This window comes from Lissotriton vulgaris, chromosome 11 (genome assembly GCF_964263255.1).
Source record: "Lissotriton vulgaris chromosome 11, aLisVul1.2, whole genome shotgun sequence".
NCBI lineage: Eukaryota > Metazoa > Chordata > Amphibia > Caudata > Salamandridae > Lissotriton > Lissotriton vulgaris.
The window spans coordinates 592,261,943-592,286,745 of NC_141699.1; the positions used below are offsets into that span (position 1 = coordinate 592,261,943).

Below are 24,803 nucleotides of genomic sequence, written 5' to 3' on the forward strand. Positions count from 1 at the left end.
ACACTGCTCACCGGAGTTGACAACCCGCTCATCTATGGAGTCACTTCGTCGTCGATCTGTGGACATTAGAATAACAAGAAGGATGTTCAAACATGGGAACTTCAAAATAATTGAAAATATTGAACAATACAAAAAACAATGCAAATGTTAAAACATCTTCAGGATCTGTTTTCTGAGTAACACCAGGGCTAACCAATCACAGGGTACTCTGGACATTTCAAGTCTATTACAAATTGCATGTTTCAGGACAGTCCTTCATGTACTAATGAGGTGGTCATCCCATAGGAAACTGAGCTGTTTGAAGAATATGCAGGAAATTCAGGGAAAACGTTGCGATGCACCACAGGTTCATGTTTTAATCAGCTGTGCAAATTTATAACAGTGTGGGAAGCTATTTGTGTTTGGAGTGAGCCAATCATATCCATTTTAAATTATGTAGAAACGTAATCTATTTGTTGCAGTAAACACTGTTGAACAGATTTACAATAAATAAGGTATGATAGGACAAATGGATGGCGGAAAACCTCACATTATGCTCAGTAAGACCAGAAACTGCTGAAGGTTTTGCCCACTTGCCACTAGTGGCACAGATATTGGGATTAAAGAATAGTTGAAAAGTACGTAATGAGCTTGGGGTGTACAAGGATTGGGAAACCACACTGCTTGACCAAAGGCTACATCATTTACCCAGGACCTACTGTGGAGCAGTATTGAGTGCAGGGCATGCTAAAGGACACACCATGTGCCCAGTACCTGCTGGGCACAGTCAAAGGCTGTTCCATACAGGGTACAGTAATGAGAGGAGAAGCAAGAGTTGCCATGCAACCAAGAGTTACTGAAGTGGTGTACTTGTTGCAGGGCATGACCAAAGGGCCAGAATTCACTAAGAATTGCACAATTCTGTTTCCTATAGGGATTGGAGATGTGCTGGGAACTGGGTCGTGCTTAATTTGAGCTGGTGGGTGCAGTTGGGACTAACCGGCACTCATCTTTGGGGATCAGCACTTATTTTCTCCTCATCCGACTTTGACCTAGACCAAGAGAGTGAAATAAAAGAGGAAAAGAAAGACAGAAAAGAATGTAAGAAATGTAGGGTGCAAGATACTGCAGGAGTGAGATAAAGGTACAGGGAGAGTCTGAAGGTGGCTTAAAGAGGCATATGGTTGAATCAAGACTATGTGTCTTTGGTATTGGCATGCTGACAATCAAAAGAGCTGGCTGTGGGATACTGAGCACAGCACTAACCACAATACAACTTATTTTACAAATTAAGCACTGGAACTGGCCTAAGCTACTGGCAAAACTGAAGGCCATTTCCTGCAGGTTTTGAGGTGACATGGCCTGGTCACACGTTGTGACTGAAGCCCAGAGCCTTCTTGGCATGACCATAGCCCAAGCCCACTGGGATCTAGAGAGTGTGGAACTGGGTTCAAGAAATGGTAAAACACCATGTCCTGAATGCAAAACCCGTTGAGAATGGTTGAAGTCCATGTCCCTGGCACTGTGGAGCCAGGTGATAAAGGATTAAGTTGAAGACAATAATGAAGGCCAAATAACTGTGCCAATAAGTTGTTTGACATGGCTGAAAGATGTGCCCTTTAGGTTCTAACGGATGAGGAACTGGGTACATGTTTCTAAAGGCAAAGTCTGATGCCCAGTACTAGTTGCAAGCTGCCATATGCTAAAACCACTCAGCTATTTGGCAAAGGGCATGTCTGAAGGCCACAACCTTTGGCCACATAATCATCCACATGGCCTTAAGCTGAGCACAGTTGGGTCTCAAGCAAGTGCACACAGCACAGCAACACTGCTTCAGCAATGTTCTGAGCTGTGAAGAAAAAGTTCCTTACTGAGCTTTCTGGTGGATACTCTGTCTACCTGTAGATTCTTCAATTGTACAATATTCTCAGGCACCAGAATGACTCTTATTGTAGTACTCTGCTGGCAGGTGGCGTTAGTTACATTTCAGCACTGGAAGTGGCACAGGTGTGATGCTATTAGGGTTATATACTACAACCCTTGCGCAACCACAGTACTTCCTCATCCATTTTCTCTCATCTTTTCAGGCAGAGACAAGGATGGCATCAAATCAAGCATGGCTATAGAGTGCAACAATTAACTTGGAACCTTAATAATACCATTGGCCCCTGACTACTCATCAGAAAGAGAGGTGGATAGGATCAGTGAGAAATCTGCAGGTAGTATCCATCAAAAAGATAATTACCAATGTTTAGTAACTTTTTCTTCCGATGGATACTTCTACCGGCAGATTCCTCACCTTTTGAACAGATACCACAGCTGTTCCTCTTCCCAGGTGGTGGGTATAAAGGAGTCGTTAGACAAGGAAATCCTGCGGCAAAAAACCCAAAATGGCATCTCTTAGCAATAGTGTTTTACAAAAGTGTGAAGGAAAGCTCAAGTTGCCTCACAATAGACATCAGCAGAGGGAACCACTGTGGCAAGTGCTGAAGTTAAACACTTCACTCTACTGGAATAAGCACAGATTTCCTCTTGCATTTCCTTCTTGGCAAAGGGGAGACACATTTTGATGCACAGCATGGTCCAGTGTGGCAAGGTTCTCTTCTGGACCACCTTGCCCTTTTCGCGGCCTACATACTCAATGACCAGCTGGTTGAAAGACTGGAGTTTCCTTTTCTGATCGATGTAATAACTTTAAAACTCTCCTAAGGACCGGCTGATGTAATCTCTCCTCCTTCTTGGTGGTATGGACTGGAAGAAAGAAATTAGGAAGGTAGTGCATTGCCCAAGATGGAAAGGGGACACCATCTTAAGCAGGAAAGCAGCATTAATACTCAAGCATGTGCAAAGGGGCAAACCACAGTACTTCCAACTCGACGACTCATCTCACTGACATGATGGGTGCAGTAAAACAAGGTAAAAGGTTAATAAGCATCCTGGGACCGGTCTTGGGGTAACACCCCTCATATGCCAGGCTAGCTTTAATCCAGTGGTACAGCAAGCAAGGGACTGAGGGTGGCATGGTGAGCAAAAGAGCGATGGATTAAACAGATCTTTGTGATTGGGTGTGAATGTTTGCATTGTTCAGCATTTGGTCTATTAATTGTTCCTTTTGCTTTTGTCGTCCTAAGTGGCCAGACGTGAACCCTGTGCTCACTGCGCCACTGGATTCAAGCTAATGTGGATGATGAAGGGTGATGCCCCGAAACCGGTCCCAGGATGCTTATTTCTGGACCAAGGCGGTCCTGGCTTGGCAGTTCAGGCTATACTGTTCCCATGAGGAGCAGGGTCAACACTGATTTGCATATGGCAGGGTCCAAAGTGGGATGGCATGGTGAGCAAAAGAACCATAGATTCAACCCAGAGTTTGTGACTGGGGGGGAATGTTTGCATTGTTCAGGATTCTTTCCATCAATTATTTATTTTCCTTACACTTTCAGGCTAGGCACACCCCTAAGGTGGGCCACCTAAAGTGGACACTCAAAGAAGGGTTTCACCATCTTGGTTTTGGTGATACTAGGAATTCTGCGCCAGGTTTATGCCCACTGTAAGAAAGTAGGATCTGCTTTCATGGTCACCCCCATTTTTTGCTGGTGTCATGTTTATCTAACTAGTCTGACTGGGATCCTGATAATCAGAACCCCAGTTTCAGTGCTTCTCCCCTAAATTGGACAAGGTGAGTACTTAGGAACCCCCAGATTGGCTACTGATGTATCCTTCTAGGTCCCTAGTATATGGTTCTAAGATACCCAGGGCATAGGTACACCAGGGGTCCCCCATGGGCTGAAGCATGTATTATGATACCCATGGGGGAACACACAAATTATGACTACAGGCCTACCATTGGAGCCTGTGTAAGCTGGTGCTAGCACCACTTACAACATATATGTGTCCTTACATCTGAGGTATCTGCACTTAAAACCACCCCTAAGGCAGGCCTTTCAATCCTGAAGGCAGGGAGCTTGGGTCTCAGAGTGAGGGGGGCCCTGCATGAGCAGGACATTCCTACAACCTACAGTGCCCATTTTCCCAGGTTGTAAGTGCACCAGCCATTAAGATATATAGAGTGACCATCCGTCATTACGTGATGGCTATCTCTAAACTGGTTGTGACATATTCTGTTGTGTTTGGTATAAAATATGCTGGACTCATACACCAATACCGTAAACGGTGTTGAAGGTATGATTCCATGCACTGTAAAGCTCCTCCCTGGGGCTTCAGTGGTCCCGGTACCAGTCTTGTAGACCCGAACAACAAACTATAACTGCTGCCGACCGGAGACACAATTCTGCCCTCCTGCTACTGAGCCAAGGTCGAGCAGAGGAAGTAAGGACAATAGGTTTCCTGTCACAGGAAGGTGAAACCACCTCCCAGACAGGACTTAGTGTATTGGGACTGCTTAGACTGCTTTGAAGGACACATTTGGTGCCCTCCTTACATGCTGCAGTTGATCCTTGTTCAGGGGGTCTTCTTTGGCTCCAGTGGGCTCCCCTGCTTGCTCAGGGCCTGCTCTGACTTTCTTGCTTGTGGGGAGTCAATTGGACCTTGCTGGTTCCGACACTGCAACTTTTTCGACTACTATGCTGGTTGCCATTGCCAAGGCTTGATGGTGCCCCTGCCGGACATTGACCCCCTGGCTCTTGATATCCGACGTGGGACAGCTCATGGACAGCTCCTGGTCTACCACAGCATTGCCTGGTCTGCACAGCTGCAACTTCAAGGACACTGGCAACTCTTCTGCATTCCTGACATCAGTGGGCATTAGTCTTCCGTGCCTTCTGGTCACTCCTGAGTGGCACAGACTCTGTCCCCTCTTCTTGCAGGTACCTCTCATCTTGAATACACCTTTGGGTTCTACCAGACTCTTTTGCCACTTTGCCAGCGGCATCTTGGCTAAAGTCCTCGATTGTGGTCTATGGCGGTTTCCGACGTCACTTTGCACCTAGGCACCCGGCTTCCCTGGTGTAGGTATTCTGGGTCCTGGGGTATCCACAACTGGGGTGACTCTCCAACCTTCCATCTTCCCCGGGGTGTCTTCAGGGTACGCTTGGAAGGGTCCTTTTTTGTTTAAACTGCCACAGGGACTTACCTATTGACTAACATTGAGCATGCAGTCATGTTTCTACTCTACACACGACCACAGTGGGGGTCCTAGATACTCACCTTAGGTGGGTCCTTGGGTGCCCTGCTTTTCTAAGTCTTCTGTGTCCATTCTCGACTTAGGTCCTGGTTCGCATTCCACTACTTTAGTATATGGTTTGGTCTACCCCTGGAGACCACTGTGTATTTTGTTCTACTTACATATTATAATGACAAAGTATTGTGTGTATTGTGTTTATGTCTCCAGTAGGAGATAATGCATTGTGTTAGTGAGTGTCAATAATAAATACATATTTTTATAACTACACTGTGTGGTTCTTTTTCACTTAACTCATACCATAAAATTAAGTACTGGTAAAACAAGCTGCTTTACACTCCTTCTGGACTAAGCCTGGAGGCTGCTCTCCACAGCTACCACTTAGAGAGCTTTCTACGGTTGTCTAAGACCACTAAATCCACAGTAAGGGTAGTCTGGATTGGTGTAGGGTGCCACACTTACATAAGTGTGCAACATATACTAAGCCAGCCTCCTACAGGAAAGAACTGATGTCAGGACACCATGATTGCACCTAAAGTGGTACTGTGCACATCCTTTCCAGCGCGGGCAACGCTGCGCTGAACAATGACAAAAACCGTCACGAAGGGGTACTGCTGGAAAATCTTCCGAATCCAGCCTGATGCCTGGGGATATTCTAAGGCCAGGAATCTGCCACCTGATGTATCTATCAGATATAGGCAGTTATAACTGTTTATAAAGTCAGAAAAAACGATCAATTTAGAGATGAGGCTATTTCGCAGGAGTAACATTAGTTAACATTGCTTTTGTGAACTAGCAGGGTTATGGGGAAGTTGTCAAAGTCACTGTGCGGGCAGGCCTGCTCAATGGGCTTGGGCGTGTTGTCAATGGACTGAAGGTTGGCCAGGCCGGAAAGAGAAAATGGAAGATAGATAAAGAAACTAGTGAAAGACTACAGGAAAAGGGAAATACAAGAAAACGAGTGTTTATGGATTGTGCATTTTGAAAGAGGAAGAAAGATCGGGGGTCAAAGTGGTGGGTCATTTAGGGGAGGTGGGATGGATGAGATTCTGAATCAAGTAAGTGAGCTTGTTTGGGTAGGGGTAGTCTGTATGACAAAGGAACCAGGGGCTGTAGTCTTTGTAGAGGCCTCGAGAAATATACTAGCTCACTCGCTATGGCGAGTCAGATTTTACCAGGGCAAGCTATTTTTAGGGCCTACTGGTCGAGCTGAGAAAGAACAGCTGTTCTGTTCACTCACAAAGTGAATGAGCAATAAAGAAGCCTTTAAGTCTTGTTTTTATCATGTCACATTTGCTCTACATCGAGAGTCAGAGGTCAATTGTCAGCTTATGTCTTCTTACAATTCGCTGCTTATTTTATCCTGGAGGTTGGTGTTTACTTTTCTTTCTCTGACTGCAAAGTTAAAGGATTTTGTAAAGTGAATGGCTTGACTATCGTGCTGTACCAAGAGTCAAATGAAAGGCTGTATGTAGCATGTCAGTTTTTTTTGTTCTAACACAGCATTTAAATTGCTTATAAATTAACTGTACAAGCATTTCAAAACGTATTTAAGTACTCGCGAAAGCACCGTTTTTGTAATGAAGTGTGCTGATAGAAAAAGATTTCAACAGGATGAAAACAAATCAGAACACATTACTTGGTGATGTGTAAATTATACTTATAATCTCTGAACCCGGTTTCCACAGGTTAATGTCTATATGCTGTACATATGAGCAGATCATTCAAGTCACTAGACCTGCAGGTCTGGTAACATTTTAATGATTTTTGAAGGCCTGTTGTAAGACCAGCTCATTTTATTTAGCAGGTTTCTATACAGTATACAGTGGGTGTCACTGACTGGATACGAAAGAGCAATGAGCATGAATAATAAAAATACAAAAGGGTACAGGTTTAAATTGAACCTACAGCCTGCCTCCTAGTGTAATAATCAGCTTTTCTGTAGCATGGAATTGAACTTAAATCAGTGGATCACCTGAGACGTCCAGCCAGACAGGGGGTCTTGAAAAAGTATCTCCCGAGATTACAGGCTCCTGCCTATAGATTTAAATCCTAGATTTGAAAGGAAAACATCTCAGAGAAGCACTTACTTGTGGGAATGCAGGCCTCGAGGCATTCCTGTTCAGTATCAAAGCGGTTGGCATTGCCCCCACAGCCTCGGTACCAAAAGCGGACGCACACTCCCTGGGAGGCCTCGTGGTACCACTTCAGAGAGTAATCAGCACAGACAGTGCCCGCATCCTTTGGCAGCAAACATGGGTCTCCCATGGCAACAGGTGCATCTGCAGGATGTCCGGGGAGGGCCAGCGTGGATGACATTGGGGGTTTGCTTGTGGTGGGCTCTGTGCTGAGGCTGGTGCTGCCTTCCAATGTCACACCCCTGGGCACATCTGTGGAAGCTTCCGGTGTGACTTCAACTTGCTGGAGCAAGGCGATGTTGGGCTCGGTTTTCAAATGCACGGCATCAGAAATAGCCTCCATGCCACTACTGTCGGTGTGAGGTGCCATACCAATCTCAGGCGGGGTCTCAGTCGAGCCGTACTGCGTGAAACGGGTGTCCACCTCCCTAGGAGAGAAAAGAAGTGCTGTTAATATGAAATGGGAGAGGCACGTCAAGCGGAATAATGCCAGCAAATGCACAAAGGCTAACTGCAGCAAACTCCCTATGTTACAGTAGGCGTTCCTGCTACTCACTCTGCGGGTGTAGGAGTCGATGGAGCCATTGTAGAGGTGGGAAGGTGGGGTCCTGCCGTGCAGGCCTTGTTTAGCCGAGCCCGCGGCTTCCTTCGAGTTTCCACTGATGTGAATAAAGAAAAAGCATTAAATCACTAAAGAATGACAGCCCGAGATACTAAAGATTTCCCTGTCCGTAAGCTGTTTGAGTAAGGAAACATGGGTTAGATGTAACATTGCTTTACTTACCCTCGGACTCAGGCAGAAAAAACAACAGTCTAAACTCCAAAGAAAGTGTCACACACTCAGAAATCAAGCATTGAAAATGTTTGCAACACACTGTTTGGGTAGCACCTGCACATCATACTTCCTGAAAAAAGTGTGGCAAGAAGTGCATTTTAAAGCAACTTTGGTCAACTAAAGGATTTTTCTGAGTATATGTGAGGCAAATACTACATTTTAAGGCACATCGCTAACTAACCTCGATCTGTAATGGGTCTGTCTGCAGTCCTAGATGCCGTCCTGCTTGGTACTACAGCCTCAGCCGCAGCAACTGCTCGGCCTTTATGCTACAGCTCTCACAGTAGTAACTTGGGTGCAAGATGTAAAAAGTCCTGGTGCAGTCACAAACCCTGTGATTCGCAAATTCTAGGGACTGCGAATGCAAATGTGTTTTTTATACACTAAACCCATTTTGCGAGATGTAAAAGCCCTCCCCACATACAAAATTGCTGGTGTGATCTATTCAAAATTGCAATTGTGAGGTGCAGAAAAAGGGGCAGTGGCATAGATGCATCAAGCGATATTGCAATCGCTGAGAAACAGCTATTGCGAATGCAATTCCCACTTCCGCAATGCATCATGTACAAAAGCAGCAAATTGCGAAATCGCAAAACAAAATTGCAAAACCATTTGGAAAACCCCATTGCGATTCGTTAACAGCGATTACCCACACATAGTCATAGTCATAGTCAAAATCTTTATTCGGTTATTCAAACAGAAACAACCATAAAAGCACAGGATAATTAATAAATTAATAAATAACACAGCAGGGGGGGGCGTGGCCAACCGGGCAGCGAGATGGCCGCTCTGTGAGCGAGCTCCGCCGGCTGCACATACAAAATCCTGAATAATCCTGTACCGCGGCTTCGGAGGAGCCTGCTCCGCGGATGATTCGGCTGCGGGCACCCAGCTAATTCCTCGGCCGAATCCTGACACGAACAGGAGGTCGGAGAAGCGAGATAAGGCCCCCGGCGCATTGACCGCGTTGGGCTCCTGAGGACGCCCGCTGCTGTGGAGCCCTGAACGGGAGCGATATTCGACTACAGCCCGGGGATTATCGGGCCTGCGTGGGCCGACTGAGGGAAGTGGCGCCGACCCTCTAACAGCCGCGCCGCCCACGAGGACTGTGCCGAGGGTAGCTGCAGCACTGGCAAGAAGATATTGCCATCAGCGTCCAACAACCAAGTGAGTGGCAGAGCGCTGAGCTTCCGAGAGCGTTAGTTGGAGAAGCGCCTCAGGCGAGGCCGCCATTTTGTCTCGAAGGCGAGGAACTGGACGGGAGACAAACTTTCCCCGAGCTCATTGCTAGGTTCCACTGCCGCAATTTATGCTCGCGGGGTCTCAGTGACATACTAACCCTGTCTAGGCGAACCGCCTCCTGCCATTGCCTCATATGCTGGGGTGCTGGGACTGTAGCTGGCACTGAACACTGTCACAGCGGATAGCGGCAATAATCACCATCAGCAGTGTTATCCTAGCGCTAGCAGAAGCCTGACATCGGCCGAAGCCCGGCCATATATCCGACACACTCCTGCACACGCCGAGGTCGGGCAGCGCTGGTGCGCCTGGAGGCTGACGGTACCCGCCTTTTTCTGTCTGATCGGCCCTAGGTGCTGAGCCGACACTTGGCCCTCCTTGACACCCTCGGACGTCCTGCACAACTGCGAGGGGGTGCGGGGCTCAAATACCGAGACTGTACCCGGCTGAAGTGAAAGTGTTGTCCTGCTGGGAGTTGCAGGGGGCTCCGAGAAGCGGCTTGCATTGGACACCCCACTGTGTGGCGCTCCCCCCGTGTCCAAGATGGGAGGAAAGAACGATGCGAGGCAGCCCAGGCTCAACTTTGAGCAAAAGCAAAAAGCCAAGCAAAGTACGTCGGATCTGGAGACGGAGGCGCCCCCCTCACAGGGGCCTGCCGCAGACATAGACTTTGGGGCGCTGATAATGGAGGTCAGATCAAGCCTAAAAAGTATAGACTCCAAATTGGATGCCATGTCCTCGCAGCTGGAGGCTGTCAAAACCAAGGTGGATGCGCACGAAACTAGACTGGACTGCCTGGAGAATAGGAACACTGAGTGCTGTGAGTTCCAACAACACACCAAACAACATATCACCAACATCGAGAGGGAACTGGAATCTCTACGCGCCAAGGCTGATGATTTGGAGGCGCGTTCCCGGAGATCAAACATTCGCATTACGGGAATTCCGGAAACGGCAAACACTGGCAAAATGGAGGTGTTTGTGGCGGACCTCCTACACGAACTCTTTGACCCGGACCTTTCCCAAGTTTTCGCGGTCGAGAGGGCACACAGAGCGCTTGGTAAGAAACCACCGCCCGGCGCAACTCCTCGCCCTATACTTGCTAAACTTCTGAATTTCCAAGACAGGGACCTCATCCTGCGACTTGCCAGAGAGAAGGGTAAGATCACCCACAAAGGTAATCACATCTCCTTTTACCCTGACTTTACCCCCCTTGTTCAAGCGGCCAGAAAGGAATTCATGCCGGCCAAGAAGCTACTGATTCAAGGCGGGGTCCAGTACTCGCTCCTGTATCCGGCAAAACTTAAGGTACTGCATGAGCACACCGCGCACTTTTTCACGGACGCGCAATCAGCAATGAAATTTGCTAAACACATTTGCGGTCCTGGGGTAAGACGGAAATCACCGAGACTAGGAGATGACTCTGGGCAACTCAGCGATAATGATTGAGCGGACTGTGGCTGCCGAGACCATGATGTCCCCTGGTCGGGCCTGTCTCATTTGGCCCATGTGGACTGCCTGCCCCTGTCCTTCTAAGTGCTTTGTCTACCCTGATTTGGTCTAAATGTGGGCACTGAGGGTGGGCACCCTATTGTATGTTATGCTTCTGATTCGTGATCATTTCTCTATATTTTGCTGGGTCTCCTGGGGTCGCCCCGCGGGGCGGGGCACCCTTCGGGCTGCGGAAGTTTCCTTTCATGTGCAGCCACCCTGTGCAAACAGGGGTGTAAGCTGGGAGCACCACGCCCCCATGGGGTATCTCCCACTGTTACTGTTTCTAGTTGGCCAGAGCACTACACAGGGCTCTGGCGGGGGTCTATTACAACCTGATTGGGGGGTTGGTGAGGGAGGGGGATGGAGAGGGGTGTTGGGCTGTTTGTTAGTTGTTATGAAATGGTGCGCTACAGGACGTCATATGTCATATCCAATGCACAGGGCCTTGCTGTGCGTACTCCGGGTTTAAATGGTGATGAATGCGGAGGAGGGCACGGGGCAGGACTTGGTGGCTCTGCAAGATTTCCGAAATGGGGGGAGTTAAATTGTGGACCTGGAACATTCGGGGCCTAGGGGACTACAAAAAAGCTAGACTGATGCATGGGATGTTTGCCAGACACAATGTAGACATATGCTTTATACAGGAGACACACATCAACACCACCCCCTCGCCTAGGTTGAAGCACTCTCGGTGGTCACATGTGTACTCTGCTATCTACTCTAACTACGCTAGAGGTGTGGCGATACTTATCCGGAGGGGTTTGGATTGGAGGGAACACGCCTGCATGCTAGATAAGGAGGGGAGGTATGTTATAGTGCACGGCTCATTGCAAGGGAGGCCATTGGTGCTAGCAGCCATCTACGGCCCGAATGTAGACGATCCGGACTTCTTTCTGAATGTTTGGGCGCAGATCATGTTGCTGGATTGCCCACAAATTGTTTTGGGGGGCGATTTTAATGTAGTACTAAATGATGACCTGGACCGCAGAGGCGTAGGGAGACCCACGCATGCTAAAGCGCGTCAGGCGATTCTTGATGTGATGGATGAAGGCTTGCTGTCTGACGTGTGGAGATCTAGACACCCCGAAGATAAGATAGGAACATGTATAACGTGCCATCATGCAGCCTGGTCCCGCCTGGACTATTGGCTGGTGTCTCCTGATGTGGCGACTTGGGCAGTGGAGGTAGATATTCAGGCCAGATCGCTTTCAGACCACGCCCCCTGCATGCTGGAACTGCGTGTACCCAATGCTCCTAGGAGGGCGTTTTCATGGCGCCTGCCCCCCCATGCACTCACAGACTCAGCTTTCACTGAAGAAATTAGGGCAGATATTGTACAATACTTTGAGGAGAACGAGGGCTCAGCATCGTCAGAAGCTATAGTGTGGGACGCATTTAAAGCTGTGATTCGGGGCCAATGTATTGCGAGACAGGCCGGGGTGCTGCGGGCTATTCGTCACACACTAACCCAGCTTGAGCGAGAATTGAAAGAACTAGACCTGGCCTTCTGCCGCAACCCTACACTGGAACTGGTGGGGCAGATGAAGTCCAAACTGATTGCATTTAATGAGGAAGCTCAAAGGGAGGTGAAATTCCTGGGGAAGCAGGCGGAGGCCCGCAGATATGGAGAAGGAGACAGGCCTAGTAGAACCCTGGCACGATTGATATCCCCTCGCGCACAAACACATTACATACACGCCATTCAAAATAGTGCGGGATCCCTGGTTGTTGGTCAGGAGGCCGTGCTGGACGCATTCACTGAGTTTTACGCATCCCTATACACCACTAGACAGCCCACGATCCCAGCTTCCCTAGACAGCTTCTTAGATTCCATTGCTATCGTCTGGTTCAATGGCCTCCACCGCCAGTATATGGATGTCCCGGTCACCGTCCAGGACATAACTCAGGTGATTAAGAGCATGCCCGCGAACAAAGCCCCGGGCCCAGATGGCCTGACGACAGCCTTCTATAAGGCGTACGCTGAGGAGTTGGCCTCGAAACTACACTCTGTGTTTGCCGAGGCCCTGGAGCTGGAAGCCCTCCCGGACTCGATGCGCGAGGCCTTAATTATAACCTTGTTAAAACCAGACAAAGACAGCCAGATCCTCGACTCATATCGCCCCCTTTCCCTCATAAATGTTGACGTTAAAATTTATGCTAAGATCATTGCGGATAGACTTCAGCCCCTGTTGCCATTGGTGGCACTTCCTGATCAATCAGGGTTTATTCCTGGCCGTGCCACCTCACACAACCTCAGAACGATCTTTTCCATTCTGCATTACCTTCATCCCTCTATTCAGGCAGCAGTGATTTTACTAGACGCCACTAAAGCGTTTGATTCACTCGAATGGCCATACCTGTTCAGAATTCTAGGCAGGATGGGGTTTAGCCACAACTTCATAACTCTTATTAGGTTACTGTACGATACACCCAGGGCACGAGTGAGCGTGAACGGGCTCATATCTAAACCCTTTGCCATATCCATGGGGACCAGACAGGGCTGGCCCTTGTCCGCACTACTTTTTGCCATCGCAATGGAGCCCCTTACGGCCAGAGTTTGCCAACATCATACAGCGAGAGGGATAGGCTTCAGCTCTCGTAGTCGGTTGATCTCCCTATATGCAGATGACGTCACATTGTACGTCATCAACCCCGCTGAGAACTTAAACCCCCTGCTTGTACACTTTGAAGGCTTGGCTGGTGTGTCTGTTAACTGGTGCAAATCTGTCGCGTTTCCATTAACAGACACCACCAGGGAGGCACCATCGGACTATCCCCTGTGTTGGGAAACGGACGCTGTTAAGTACCTGGGTATATGGATTAGCCGTGACATACAGGAGCTGTGGACCCTAAATTTTGGCAAAGCGGTCGACTGGCTGGAGGGGAAGGTGGAAATCTGGAATAAACTCCCTCTGTCTCTGGTTGCGAGAATAGCACTGGCAAAGATGGTAGTTCTCCCCAAATTTTTATATCTGTTTGTAAATATTCCATTGCCCTTGACAGCGCACTTTCATGCGCGTGTAAGGTCACTATTGCTGACACTTGTGTGGGCTGGTGGCCAGGCGAGGACGTCTTGGGCGTTGCTCATGCTCCCACTGCGCCAAGGAGGCCTTGGAGCACCCGACCTGAAATTGTACTCGCTGTGTGCGCAGGCACAATTCTTGCATTTCTGGGCCTTTCCCACCCCCTACCAGCCGCATGTGGCGGTGGAACTGGCCGTTGCGGCCCCGTCGCCACTGAGCGTAGCACTGTATGGCAAGGTTTCACGCCCATCGAAAGACGTGGACACAGTGGACATGCTCCGCTGGTCTTGGCGCGAATTACGCAATAGGGCGAAGCTCCCCCTACTCTACGCACCAGCCATTCCGCTGCGTGGTAACCCTTTGATGTCCTGCTTGCGCGATAGGGGCGGAGCCCTCACACTCCGAGGGCAAAGCATACACACCTTTGCGGACTTGTATCCGAACGGGACCTTCAGAGACCTGGGCGTACGCGCGGAAGATCAATCTGAATCATTCTCTGACTTACTTCTGTATCACTCCCTCAAGGAATCCTGTAGGGCGTTGTGGCCCCAATTCCCAGAGGAACCACCGCAGCTCCTTGCCCTTCAAAACTTGCTTTCGAGACCCTCTCCTAAGAAGCTGGTGTCTCGGCTGTACAACTGCATGCAAGAGCAATTCCCAATCACTGTGCCCTCTTCTATGCAGGCCTGGAGCGATGACCTGGAGGCGCCCCTAACGGAGGAGCAATGGGAGTACTGCTGTAGACAACTTACAGCACTATCACCCAATTACAGATTGAGATTAGTGCATTTCAAATTCCTACACAGGTAGTACCGCACACCGATGTTGTTGCACCGCATGGGCATCAGAGAAGACGCCACATGCTGGAAATGTGGTGGCGCTGATGCATCCTTCCTACATGTGGCATGGAGCTGCACTAGGATCGAGGAGTACTGGTCCAGCATTTTCACTGCCATTAATCAAATCCGGCACAGAACTGACGAACCATCCCCACTTCTGGGTCTACTAGGATATGTTCAGGACACTTTACCCGGGGACAGGAAGTTGCATGCGCTATTGCTCCTTTATGCTAAGAGACAGGTAGCGGTGCATTGGGGTCGCAAGGTGTTGCCTACATTCGCCGCGTGGGTACGAGATGTAACATATGGAAACACGCAGCTTGAACACTACTGGGAGTCGATGCCCACCGCTTCCAGGCCTAAGGACATATGGGAGCCATTCATGCAGTGGTCAAGGGAGCGTGCTGATTCCACCGCCTCTGGGCATTCGCCCGCAGTGGAAATTGATGATGATATGGGGTGAAATATTTGAGATTGCATTTAAGGCCTCATGTTGAGGTAGAACCTGAGTATGATAGCACTCCACGGATGTAGGTCAGAATTATGGGTGCCCTGTTTGAGACTGTATGTTGATATCCTTCCACAACTTGCGGTACCCCTTCCCTGGCCGGGTGATCCCTTGTGTGAGTCTGCCCCCCCCCTCCTCCCCCATGTAGTTGAGTGCTGCCTGCCCGCCGTGCTTCCTGCTGCTGTCTGCACATCTGCGGGGTGACGCCTTGCCCGAATGCATAGAACCCTTCACGCAAGTACCACTATGCATGTTCGACACTCCTCCTCTTCACCTGAGTTGGTTTTTATTGTTGTTGTTGGGGGGGGGGGGGGGGGGGGGGGGGGAGAAAAAAGGGCCTGTAGACGTAAACTGATCCGCACTGGCGATTATTTATACCAAATGCTATTATACATGCACTGATGCCTCGCCAGCACCTATCCTTTGATAGTACTCTATACGTCTATTGACCCCAAAAATGTGAGACAAGTTGCTTAGCTACTGTTACACATGCTTGCTACATGCTGAACACTGTAATTATAATGACGCTGCATGGCACATCACATGATGTGACAAATTGTTTTTGTGATAACTCAATCCAATAGCGGCCTGCCTCCGGGTTGTTGGCGTGACGCTGTGTAACTTGAACAATGTATAATAAACGTCTTACACAAAAAAAATTAAAAAAGAAATAAAGAAATAAATAACACAGCAAAACTTGATGTGCAGATATTAAAAGAGCAACCCACGTATAAAAACAACGATCACAGTTAGGCGAATGTAGTAATGACGACAGTACTAAGCAATTAACCCTCCATGCTATTTCTACATTTTAGGGCAGATTTTAGAAAACCAATCTCAAAGAATGTGTTATACCACGTTCAACTCGGTTCTAGGTAATCTACATCATGAAGCGCACCTAATGTCCTTCCAGGACGCCAAGGACAGATATTCGGTATTAACGGGACAATTTCTAGCATATCCTGCAATCCAGCATTCGCCTGGCAATGGTCATAGGGGGACTAAAGGCCATACCACTTTGCAGGTTCACCTTCTGACCCTGCCAAAACACACCCACTGCAGCGCTCTGGAGATTACAACAGAGTCCAACAGACCTGCCCCATGCTGGAACTACTTCCGGCAGAAGCACCATTGCAAAGCCCTCATATGCCAACATGCATGCTTGACAAGATGAATGCGGAAGACAGCAGACCTAGTAGGCATAATACCTTCAGGACTTAGATGCATACACCCTCCGGAAAGGATCAGGCCATTTCCTGCATGCCAATAATTCTCTGAGGAGGAATGAAGGCACAGAGAAGGGTAGTGTCTAGCACCGACCCTATGAACAGTAGACACCGGGAGAGCTCCAGGTGAGATATGGGCGCATTGATTGAAAAGTCAAAGTCGAACAGTAGCAAGACTGTTAACTGCAGGTGATGCGCCACCCCCTTTGATCAGGCAGTCTTCTAGGTCTGGTAAGATAGGAAAGCCTAAGCTCCTGAGATAGACAGCAAATACAGTCATCAACTTGGTAAAGACCTGAGGTGCAGATGCCAATCCAAATGGGAGTACTGCCAACAGGCAGTGCATAGAACTCATCAAAAACACAAGTACTTCTGATGGAACTTCAGGACCACAATCTGGAAACACACATCTTGGAGGTCTAGTAACATCATCCAGTCTCCCGCTCCCAATGCCAATAAGACCTGGGCAAGGGTCAGCATCCAGAACGTCTCTTTCCGGATAAAGAAATTCAAGCCCCTGAGTTCTGGGATCAGATGTAGATCTCCATCCTTTTTGGGAAGAAGGAAATATTGGCAGTAACATGCTTACCCAATCTTCTGCTCTGGCACTAACTCCACAGATCCTTTCAGGAGGACTGCTGCTACCTTTTGCTGCAGGATAGAAAGACTGTCTGGTGAGGGGAAGGAGGCAAGGAAGGGGTGGAAGTGGAGCCTTACGGAAGGGTAGGGTGTAACCTCTTTCTATGATCTCAAGAACCCACTAATCCAAAGTAATGGCCTTCCCACAGCTCCATTTGGGATCAGAGAAGCAAACTAGATCTGCCGTCCGGGTGTGAGGAAGGCGGAGGAAGAGGCTTGCTCGAGGGATCCATGAACGTCACCTCTGGCTCGTCCTTGTATTGCAGGAACAGCTGATTTTGGGGCTGCTGAGTTAGTGGTTAAATGGACTGGCACTGGCAGCAGGAGAATCCTCACGAGAACCTCCAAGAGTGCTCAAACTGATGGTAGTCCTTTGCAAGCTGAGGTTGTTGGAGTCCTAAGAACCAGGCTGGGGCCTTGGTTGTCCTAAAACGCTCTAAATCAGCGTCTGGTTTATGCCCATACAGGTGTGCTCCATCAAAAGAGTGGTCCATCAAGCTGGCCTGTATGTCAGAGTAGAAACTTGAAGTTTGAATCCAGGCATGTCCTCATAGTGAGACAGAAGTCCCCATGGCGTGCGCCACAGAGTCTGCTGTGTTCAGATCAGATTTAATGATATGATGTGAGTCGTTCTGTCAGACCCTGATGACCTCCTAGAAGTGTGACCTCATGTCCTCTGGAAAGGTAAAGAGTGCCTTCAAGGGAATTTGTTTTGGTAAATGATTTAGTAGTAATTTAGGAAAAGTTGTGAGGACAATTCAATGGTCCTATAGTTGAATCAATCTCAAATATAAATTAATAACTACATATAGAATACACACTTTTACATAACATAAAGCAAATACACAGAAAAAACACTAAGACAGGTGTATAGAAAAATATTGAATTTATCGTATGAATAAAAAGGTAATCAATTAGAAATACAAATATATATGCACAGGCCTACAGGTATACTGATCATAAACAAATATACAACTCTTTAGGTCCAAGTGACACCTTTCCTAATTCAGACCCTGATGACCTCCTAGAAGTGTGACCTCATGTCCTCTGGGACGCGAGGAGTGACCAGCTGGGCATGTCGCCTAATGCATGAGTATATAATGCCAAAAGGAAGGTGGAATTTAGGGATTTCAAGTGCAATACCCCCCCAAAAAAATTCCAATGCTTCCAGCTGTTTGGACTCTCAATCCAAAGACGCAGAAGGCAAGGTTCCTGCCAACTGTCCTGAAGAGCATGATACCTAGCTAAGCTCTCTGGCAGTAGGTGTGCCGAGAGGAAGGGTGGATCCCCTGTTGCGGGGCAGCAGCGCCTTACCATTAGACGGTTAACTGTGGTGCTAATGTGGGCTTCTTCCATTCTGCCATGGCCCACTCCACCAAGGCATCAATAGAGGCCAACAGGATTTCCATATTAGGTGCAGGTGAAAGGAGGGCCTCAGTAAGTACATGTCTTTCTGTCTACAGCTGGGAGCTGTAACTCTAGTACCTCTCCTGCTTTATTGACGACTGCATGGGAGGACAACATTTCTGGTGTGGTGGGACCAGAGGGGGATTCAATTTTCACTTCAGGAGAGGTGTCCAGTTCACTAGCCAATGACAGGCCTGTCAATTCATGTAATGCTTTTTGAGCATCATACCCCTAAGCACAGATGTTTAGAGGGTCATAAATTGATCCAAAGAGGTAATGGATCCTCTTTCTGTAGTCCTCCTCTTCTAAGAGTGTCTGGGCCTCCCTCCTAGACCTGTTCAGATGCAAAGGCTCTGTGAGCTGTGGAGGCGGTGCCAACGAGTCTGTGTCTGGTATCGGCAGAGGTGGTAGCAGCAGAGGCTTCTGTGGCAGGACCAGCCTGACGTAAATCGTGGTGGCATTGTGCATTGGAGTGCTGGAGTAATGGAGGCATGAGCCAGCATTGGTCCCACCCATGCTTTAGTCAGAGGCATCACATGGGTAGTCTATAGGGCCCAGTGGGCCTTGTGAATGTGCTGGATGGAGTACTGTTCTTGCAAAGAAACTGAACATAGCGGTGAGAGGTGGAGCCGGGTCTGCGCCTGGCACTAGAAATTCTGGGTATGATGGAGTCTGCACTGGGAGTTCTTTCAGCTGGCGCTGGAGGATCTGGGAATGCCAGAGATGGCGTTGGAGAAGACCTACGTAGGCCCAGGGCCCGGTGATGTAGGGGTACTGGCACATGCCCATTCGGAGGAGAATCTGCTGGCTCCAAGACAACCAACTCTAGTTCCAAGGTGCTTCTTCCTTTAGCTGGTGGAATCAAATGACCTTAATCTGGAGTATGGCCTCAAACAACTACAGCACTGCCTGTCATTGAGGGCCCATGTCATGAACAACTTGGCCCCCCCACTTATTGATGGCCTTCGGGTGCATGCTAAAGGGAGGAATCACAAGATCTGGCCTGATCTTAAGCTCCAAAGGCAGATGGAATGAGGGTCAGTAATTGGCATATCTGTCCCTCGCAGTTCATAGATGGCTTTAACCCTGAACGCTTCGGAGAAGACCTAGTACTGCACTGAAGAATTGTTTTTTCTGTGAGGAAATCTCATAACTCCCAAGAGAGAGGGCACTCTGGATTAGCATTGACTGTGCAGAACAAAGGGAACTGATGTTGTGCCGGGGTGGCCATTATATGGCACTGGTGATATCACCCAAAGTCACTTCCGGTGTTGAAATACAGCCAGCGTCCCTACCAGCAAGTTGAGAGTTTTGAAGTTTTCATATCCAGCCTGACACCTGGGATTATTCTACCGTGAGGAGTTTGCAGTTTAAAGTATCTACAAGAATAGTAATTATTAGGCAGGTCATTCTGCGACCACCTGCAACTGGATATTTCGCAATGTGACCTACTAGTACAAAGTTGCATTGCAAAATTCAAGAATGATGACTAAAAATTGGTGCATAATTTGAGACCACTTTTTGCAAGCAGTGTTTTTTCATACATTTAACTCTTGGTAGCCATTAAGATACCAATCTGCCCGGGCCACTAAACCAGCCTAAAATGGCAAAAACAGTCCACACTAGCCTTTCGATCCAACCCATCTGAAATTGCCCAATAGCTAGTTAGTTAAATCCTAGCTTGGTTTTTACCTTGATTAAGACAGTCCTAAGACTTGGGGTGGAGAAAGAAATTGCCAAAAAGGTAATAGAACAGAAGTCACACTTTAAAGCCCGTCATTTGATGAAAGGTCACTTAAAAATCAAGCATTTATCAACAGTTAACATAAAGCACAAGAGCAGAACAGACAATTAGAAGAAGATCATCCATAAGTATGTGACCCTGAGGAAGTGAGTTATAAGATCCATGTAGTACTAGGAACAGGGCCATTGGCAGATAAGGTGTCATTTTGCTTGCTTTTGGGGCCCAGTCAAGGCACAAGTTCAGCCAGAATTATCTCTGTTTTCTCTGACTTCTTTGAGTGCCCAGAAGATGTGATACCAAACACTGGCACCACTGGATTGTTTGAGGGCGTTGATTAGGTTGTATGTCAAAATGAACAAGTTACTTAACTTTGTTAATGCTCTTTTTGGTGGACACTCTATCCAAACGCATAGTCCTCTCCTTGTAAATATACAGAGATATCAGGCTGGATCCGGAAACTAAAAGACAGTACTCCTATGTGCGAAAAGGTGGGGTCGTGTGAATCCACACCAACGTTGTTCCACTCCAGAAGTTACAAAGAGAGCCCCCTGTGCCAGCCCAAGACTGTCAAGCCCAAGATTGTCAACTATCTATGACAACTTATTTTTCTGAGTGGCTGCCTTTTGATGATGCTTCCTTTGCCAATTATCTTAAGATCATTAAATCTGGATCCCCCTGCGACCCTCTTCTGGCAAAAATTTTAAAACAACTTGATTTAAACTCCCGTCACGTATTGATGAAACTCCTGAATACCTCATTGACCAAATCATGTGTTCCACAGAAGGGGAAACACGCAATGGTAGTTCCCCTGCTGAAAAAGCAGGTGCGGATACTTCAAACCTATCCAATTATAGGCTCATTTCATTGCTGCCTATTTTCTCCAAAATTTTAGAGAGGCATATTAATTCCCAACTATCCCATCTAGTGGAGAGTTCGGGCTACCTGCATCCATCACAATCTGGTTTCAGGGCCCATCACTCCACTGAAACTACTCTTTTGGGGGTTACAGAGAATTTGAGACACAGTATCGATCGCGGGGAGACATCGGCCCTTATCCTGTTGGATTTAAGTGCTGCATTCGATACTGTGTCTCACTCCATTCTTCTCTCATCCCTCCAATCCTTGGGAGTTGGGGGTTCGGCCTTAATTTGGATAGCCTCTTTTTTGAGAGGGCGCACCTTCCAGGTTTTTTCGGCCAAAGCATCATCTAAAATTTGTGCTTCGGCGTACGGCGTGCCCCAGGGGTCTATCCTTAGCCCACTACTTTTCAACATCTACATTAGACCCCTGGCCACTATTGTGGAAGAAGCTGGCTTAACTTTATTTTCGTACGCCGATGACACACAAATTATTTTTTCCCTATCTGGAGGGGACGGCAGCAATGTCTCGGCTCTTAAATTGGGTTTGTCACAGGTGGCAAGCTGGATGAAGGCAAACTTCTCGAGGCTAAATGGTGACAAGACCGAGATTGTAATCCTGTGTAAGGACAAAGATCTTTGGGGCCCCCAACATTCGCCCGAGAGTATGGGTCCTACTCCCAAGCCTGTGGCCCAGGTTCGCAATCTCGGATTTTTAATTGATGAAAAACTCACGATGCGACAACAGGCCGTTAAAGTGGCTGCTATTTGCTTTGCTACCCTAAAATGGCTTTAAAATTTTTTGTGGATGCTTCCGATTACCACTCAAAGGACGGTGGTCCAGGCTTTGATAACATCTCGCCTGGACTACGGGAACGTACTGTATCTTGGTGCAGATTTGACAACTGTGAGAAAACTTCAGGTTGTTCAAAATGCGGCCGCACGGTTGTTACGTAATGTTCCCCGGAAAGCATCCGCATCCTCAGCCCTTCGCGACTTGCACTGGCTAGAAATTAAAAATAGAATTAAATTTAAGGCTCTATGCTATATCTTTAAGATAAAACAGGGCTCTGCCCCTAGGTACCTTCAAAGTTTTATTCATGCCTATACTCCTAGCCGTACCCTTAGATCCACAGGTAAAGGAGACTTTGTCGTTCCTAGATTCAGGCTGGTGAAGATGGGCGGCGCTCATTTTCGCATCTGGCCACCAAAACCGGGAATGCCTTGCCTGTTAGGCTGAAGTTGGAAACTGATCTTGTCAGGTTTCGCAAGGGATTAAAAACTTGGCTTTTTCAGCAGTAATTTTTCAGAACAGTCTCTTTCTAGCTGTCCCATTCTTTAAAGCCTTGTAGTTCTTTCTTCTCCAGTCTATCCCTTGGTGCCAGGAAACCCATTGCGGGTAGCTGTGCGCCTTATAAGTTTAAATAAATAAATAACATATAGGGTGGGTCTTTGCATTGGCTTGGAGCAAAATGTCCTGCTGCACCTAGGGAGCAAAATACCCTTCTCGGTGGACCTGACTGTCAAGGCAGTAATGCTTCTTGAACATGTGTACTGATGCCCACACCTGAGAAATATGCAGCACAGGCACTTTGCATGCCAGGGCAGTGGTTGCAGCTTTGGATCTGGTGAAATCAGCCAAACCTTTCTGGAGGCTACTTCTTAGCCAATGTGCAGTAGAACCTAATGCAGAAAACACTGCATTGAGAGATGTTAAGTCTTACCCTTCATTGCACCAGAGAACCCCACAAAAAGCTGATTGACAATGCAATATTTCTTGGTGCAATCTATATAAAAGTTGAGCGCTCTTTTAGGATCAAAACAATTGATTTCCTTTTCCTCATTTGAGAGATGAAGTGGAGCAAAGAGCAAAGAATGCTGGAAGAGTGATAACCTGCCCGACATGAATAGGCGTGATCACTTTCAGCAGAAATGCAAAAAGGACAGATGATGGACAGAATGCAGAACCAATCAAACATTTACCCCCAGACACAGCTCTGGGTTAAATCCATCGTTTTTTTGCATGCATGGTGTATTCCAGTTTAGATCCAGTCATATGCAAAGCAGTCTTGACCCTGCCCCCCATGGGACTGGTTTTGGGATTTCACCCTTCATCAGCCAGGCTAGCTTGAATCTGGTGGCGTAGCGAGCACAGGACCCATGTCTGGGCATACCCTTCCCATTTTGGCAGACAAATGCAAAAAGAACAGATGATGGACGGAATGTAGAACCAAACATTCACCCCCAGTCGCAGACCTGGATTAAATCCATTGTTATTTTACACGCCGCGCCATCCCAGTTTAGACCCAGTCATATGCAAATCAGTCTTTACCCTGCCCCCCATGGGAACAGTTCACCTGACCTGCCAGGCAAGGTCCTCCCTGTACCAGAAACAAGCATCCTGGGACTGGTTTCTGAGTTCCACCCCTCATCAGCCAGGCTAGCTTGAAACTGGTGGAGTTATTAGCACAGGACCCACGTCTGGGCATACCATTTCCAGTTAGGGCGACAAATGCAACAAGCATTTGCAATGAAATAGGTCTCGCATTAGGAAAGTTTGAGCTATTGGTCTTGTAAATGACAATTTTTTTATTTATGTGTTGTTTTTGAAAATAGCTAAATTAATAGCTTTGTCATTTACAATGCCAATAGTTATAACTTTCGCAAATGTGACACCTATAGCATTTGTATTGCAACATGTTTTGTATTTACGTGACTTAGATGTTTTGATGCCGGTCAGTGCGCAATTTAAAGTTCAAATTGTAAAACCCCTTACTATTGCATTTGCCAGAGTTCACAATGTAAAAGCTGTAAGAATCTCTCAGAGAATTCATAATGTTAAATCCCTTCCTAGCTTAGTGGTCGCAGGGCTAGACCATGCACACATGCCAAAAGACACGATTCTGGCGAGACTCGCTATTTTGGGGCCAGAAAGTGCCTTATATTAGCTGCCCCCTTAAATTTGCCTTTGCGTCAATATTAATCAATGGGAACAATATTGGTTTTCAAAAACACCCTTTCTCCCCATAGCTGCCAAGTTTCCCAGGTCCATGAGTGATAAACTGCGTTGAGTTGGACGATAGGACCTTACTCTGTGGTAAATATTTGATTTACCGTCCTAATTTCTATGCAGGTAAGTACTTAATCAAAAATAACTCAATCGGAAAAAAAGACGCAGAGTCCGTGGTGTTAGAGTTCTTAGGGGTTTTATTCCTTTAAAAGGAATGGTTCTGGTACCGGATATCGGGTTCCTGACACCACTGGGGTGCAGGAAGGGATAGAGCATACTTTATTGACAAGACATAACTTTTATACTTAAACCATATAATGAATACCAATACAGTAGGCGTAACAGCTGAGAGAAACAAGATAAGAGTACACACGTGTTAGCAACACGTAATCAAAAGGCGTGAACTGGGCGTGAACATAGAGGTGTGTGCTAGAAACGTCACATAAAAGTGTCACAAGTGGGTGGATACATAGCAGAATCTTGCAGTGTCAGCAGAAATCTGAGGTCTGGATGCGCGCGCAGCTGCATGACGTGTGATTGACGTGGAGGTGCAGGGGACTTGACATTTACACTAGCGGAAAGAGACAGAAGTCTGGCATGTCAGATCAACTCGTACCTATATCATATCTGATATCTGATGTTTGGGAACCATATTATCTAGAGGGAAAGGTCTCTTGGGCAGAGGCTATTCTATACTGACTGTGAGTGCGTGCATAAGCGTCTACGTG

At 47.6% G+C, this 24,803-nt stretch overlaps 1 protein-coding gene across 2 annotated transcripts in view; it reads right to left on the minus strand.

Moving 5' to 3' along the window:
• Window positions 1-24,803, minus strand: part of LOC147683192 (collagen alpha-4(VI) chain-like) — a 115,295-nt gene that overhangs the window by 9,904 nt on the left and 80,588 nt on the right. For both annotated transcript variants that reach the window (XM_086943687.1, XM_086943686.1), the window contains exons 4-6: window positions 7,811-7,913; window positions 7,207-7,682; window positions 12-56 (exon numbers count right to left, since the gene is read on the minus strand). In XM_086943687.1, coding sequence (XP_086799813.1) covers window positions 12-56; window positions 7,207-7,682; window positions 7,811-7,913 — 624 coding nt within the window. The remainder of the gene's footprint in view (window positions 1-11; window positions 57-7,206; window positions 7,683-7,810; window positions 7,914-24,803) is intronic.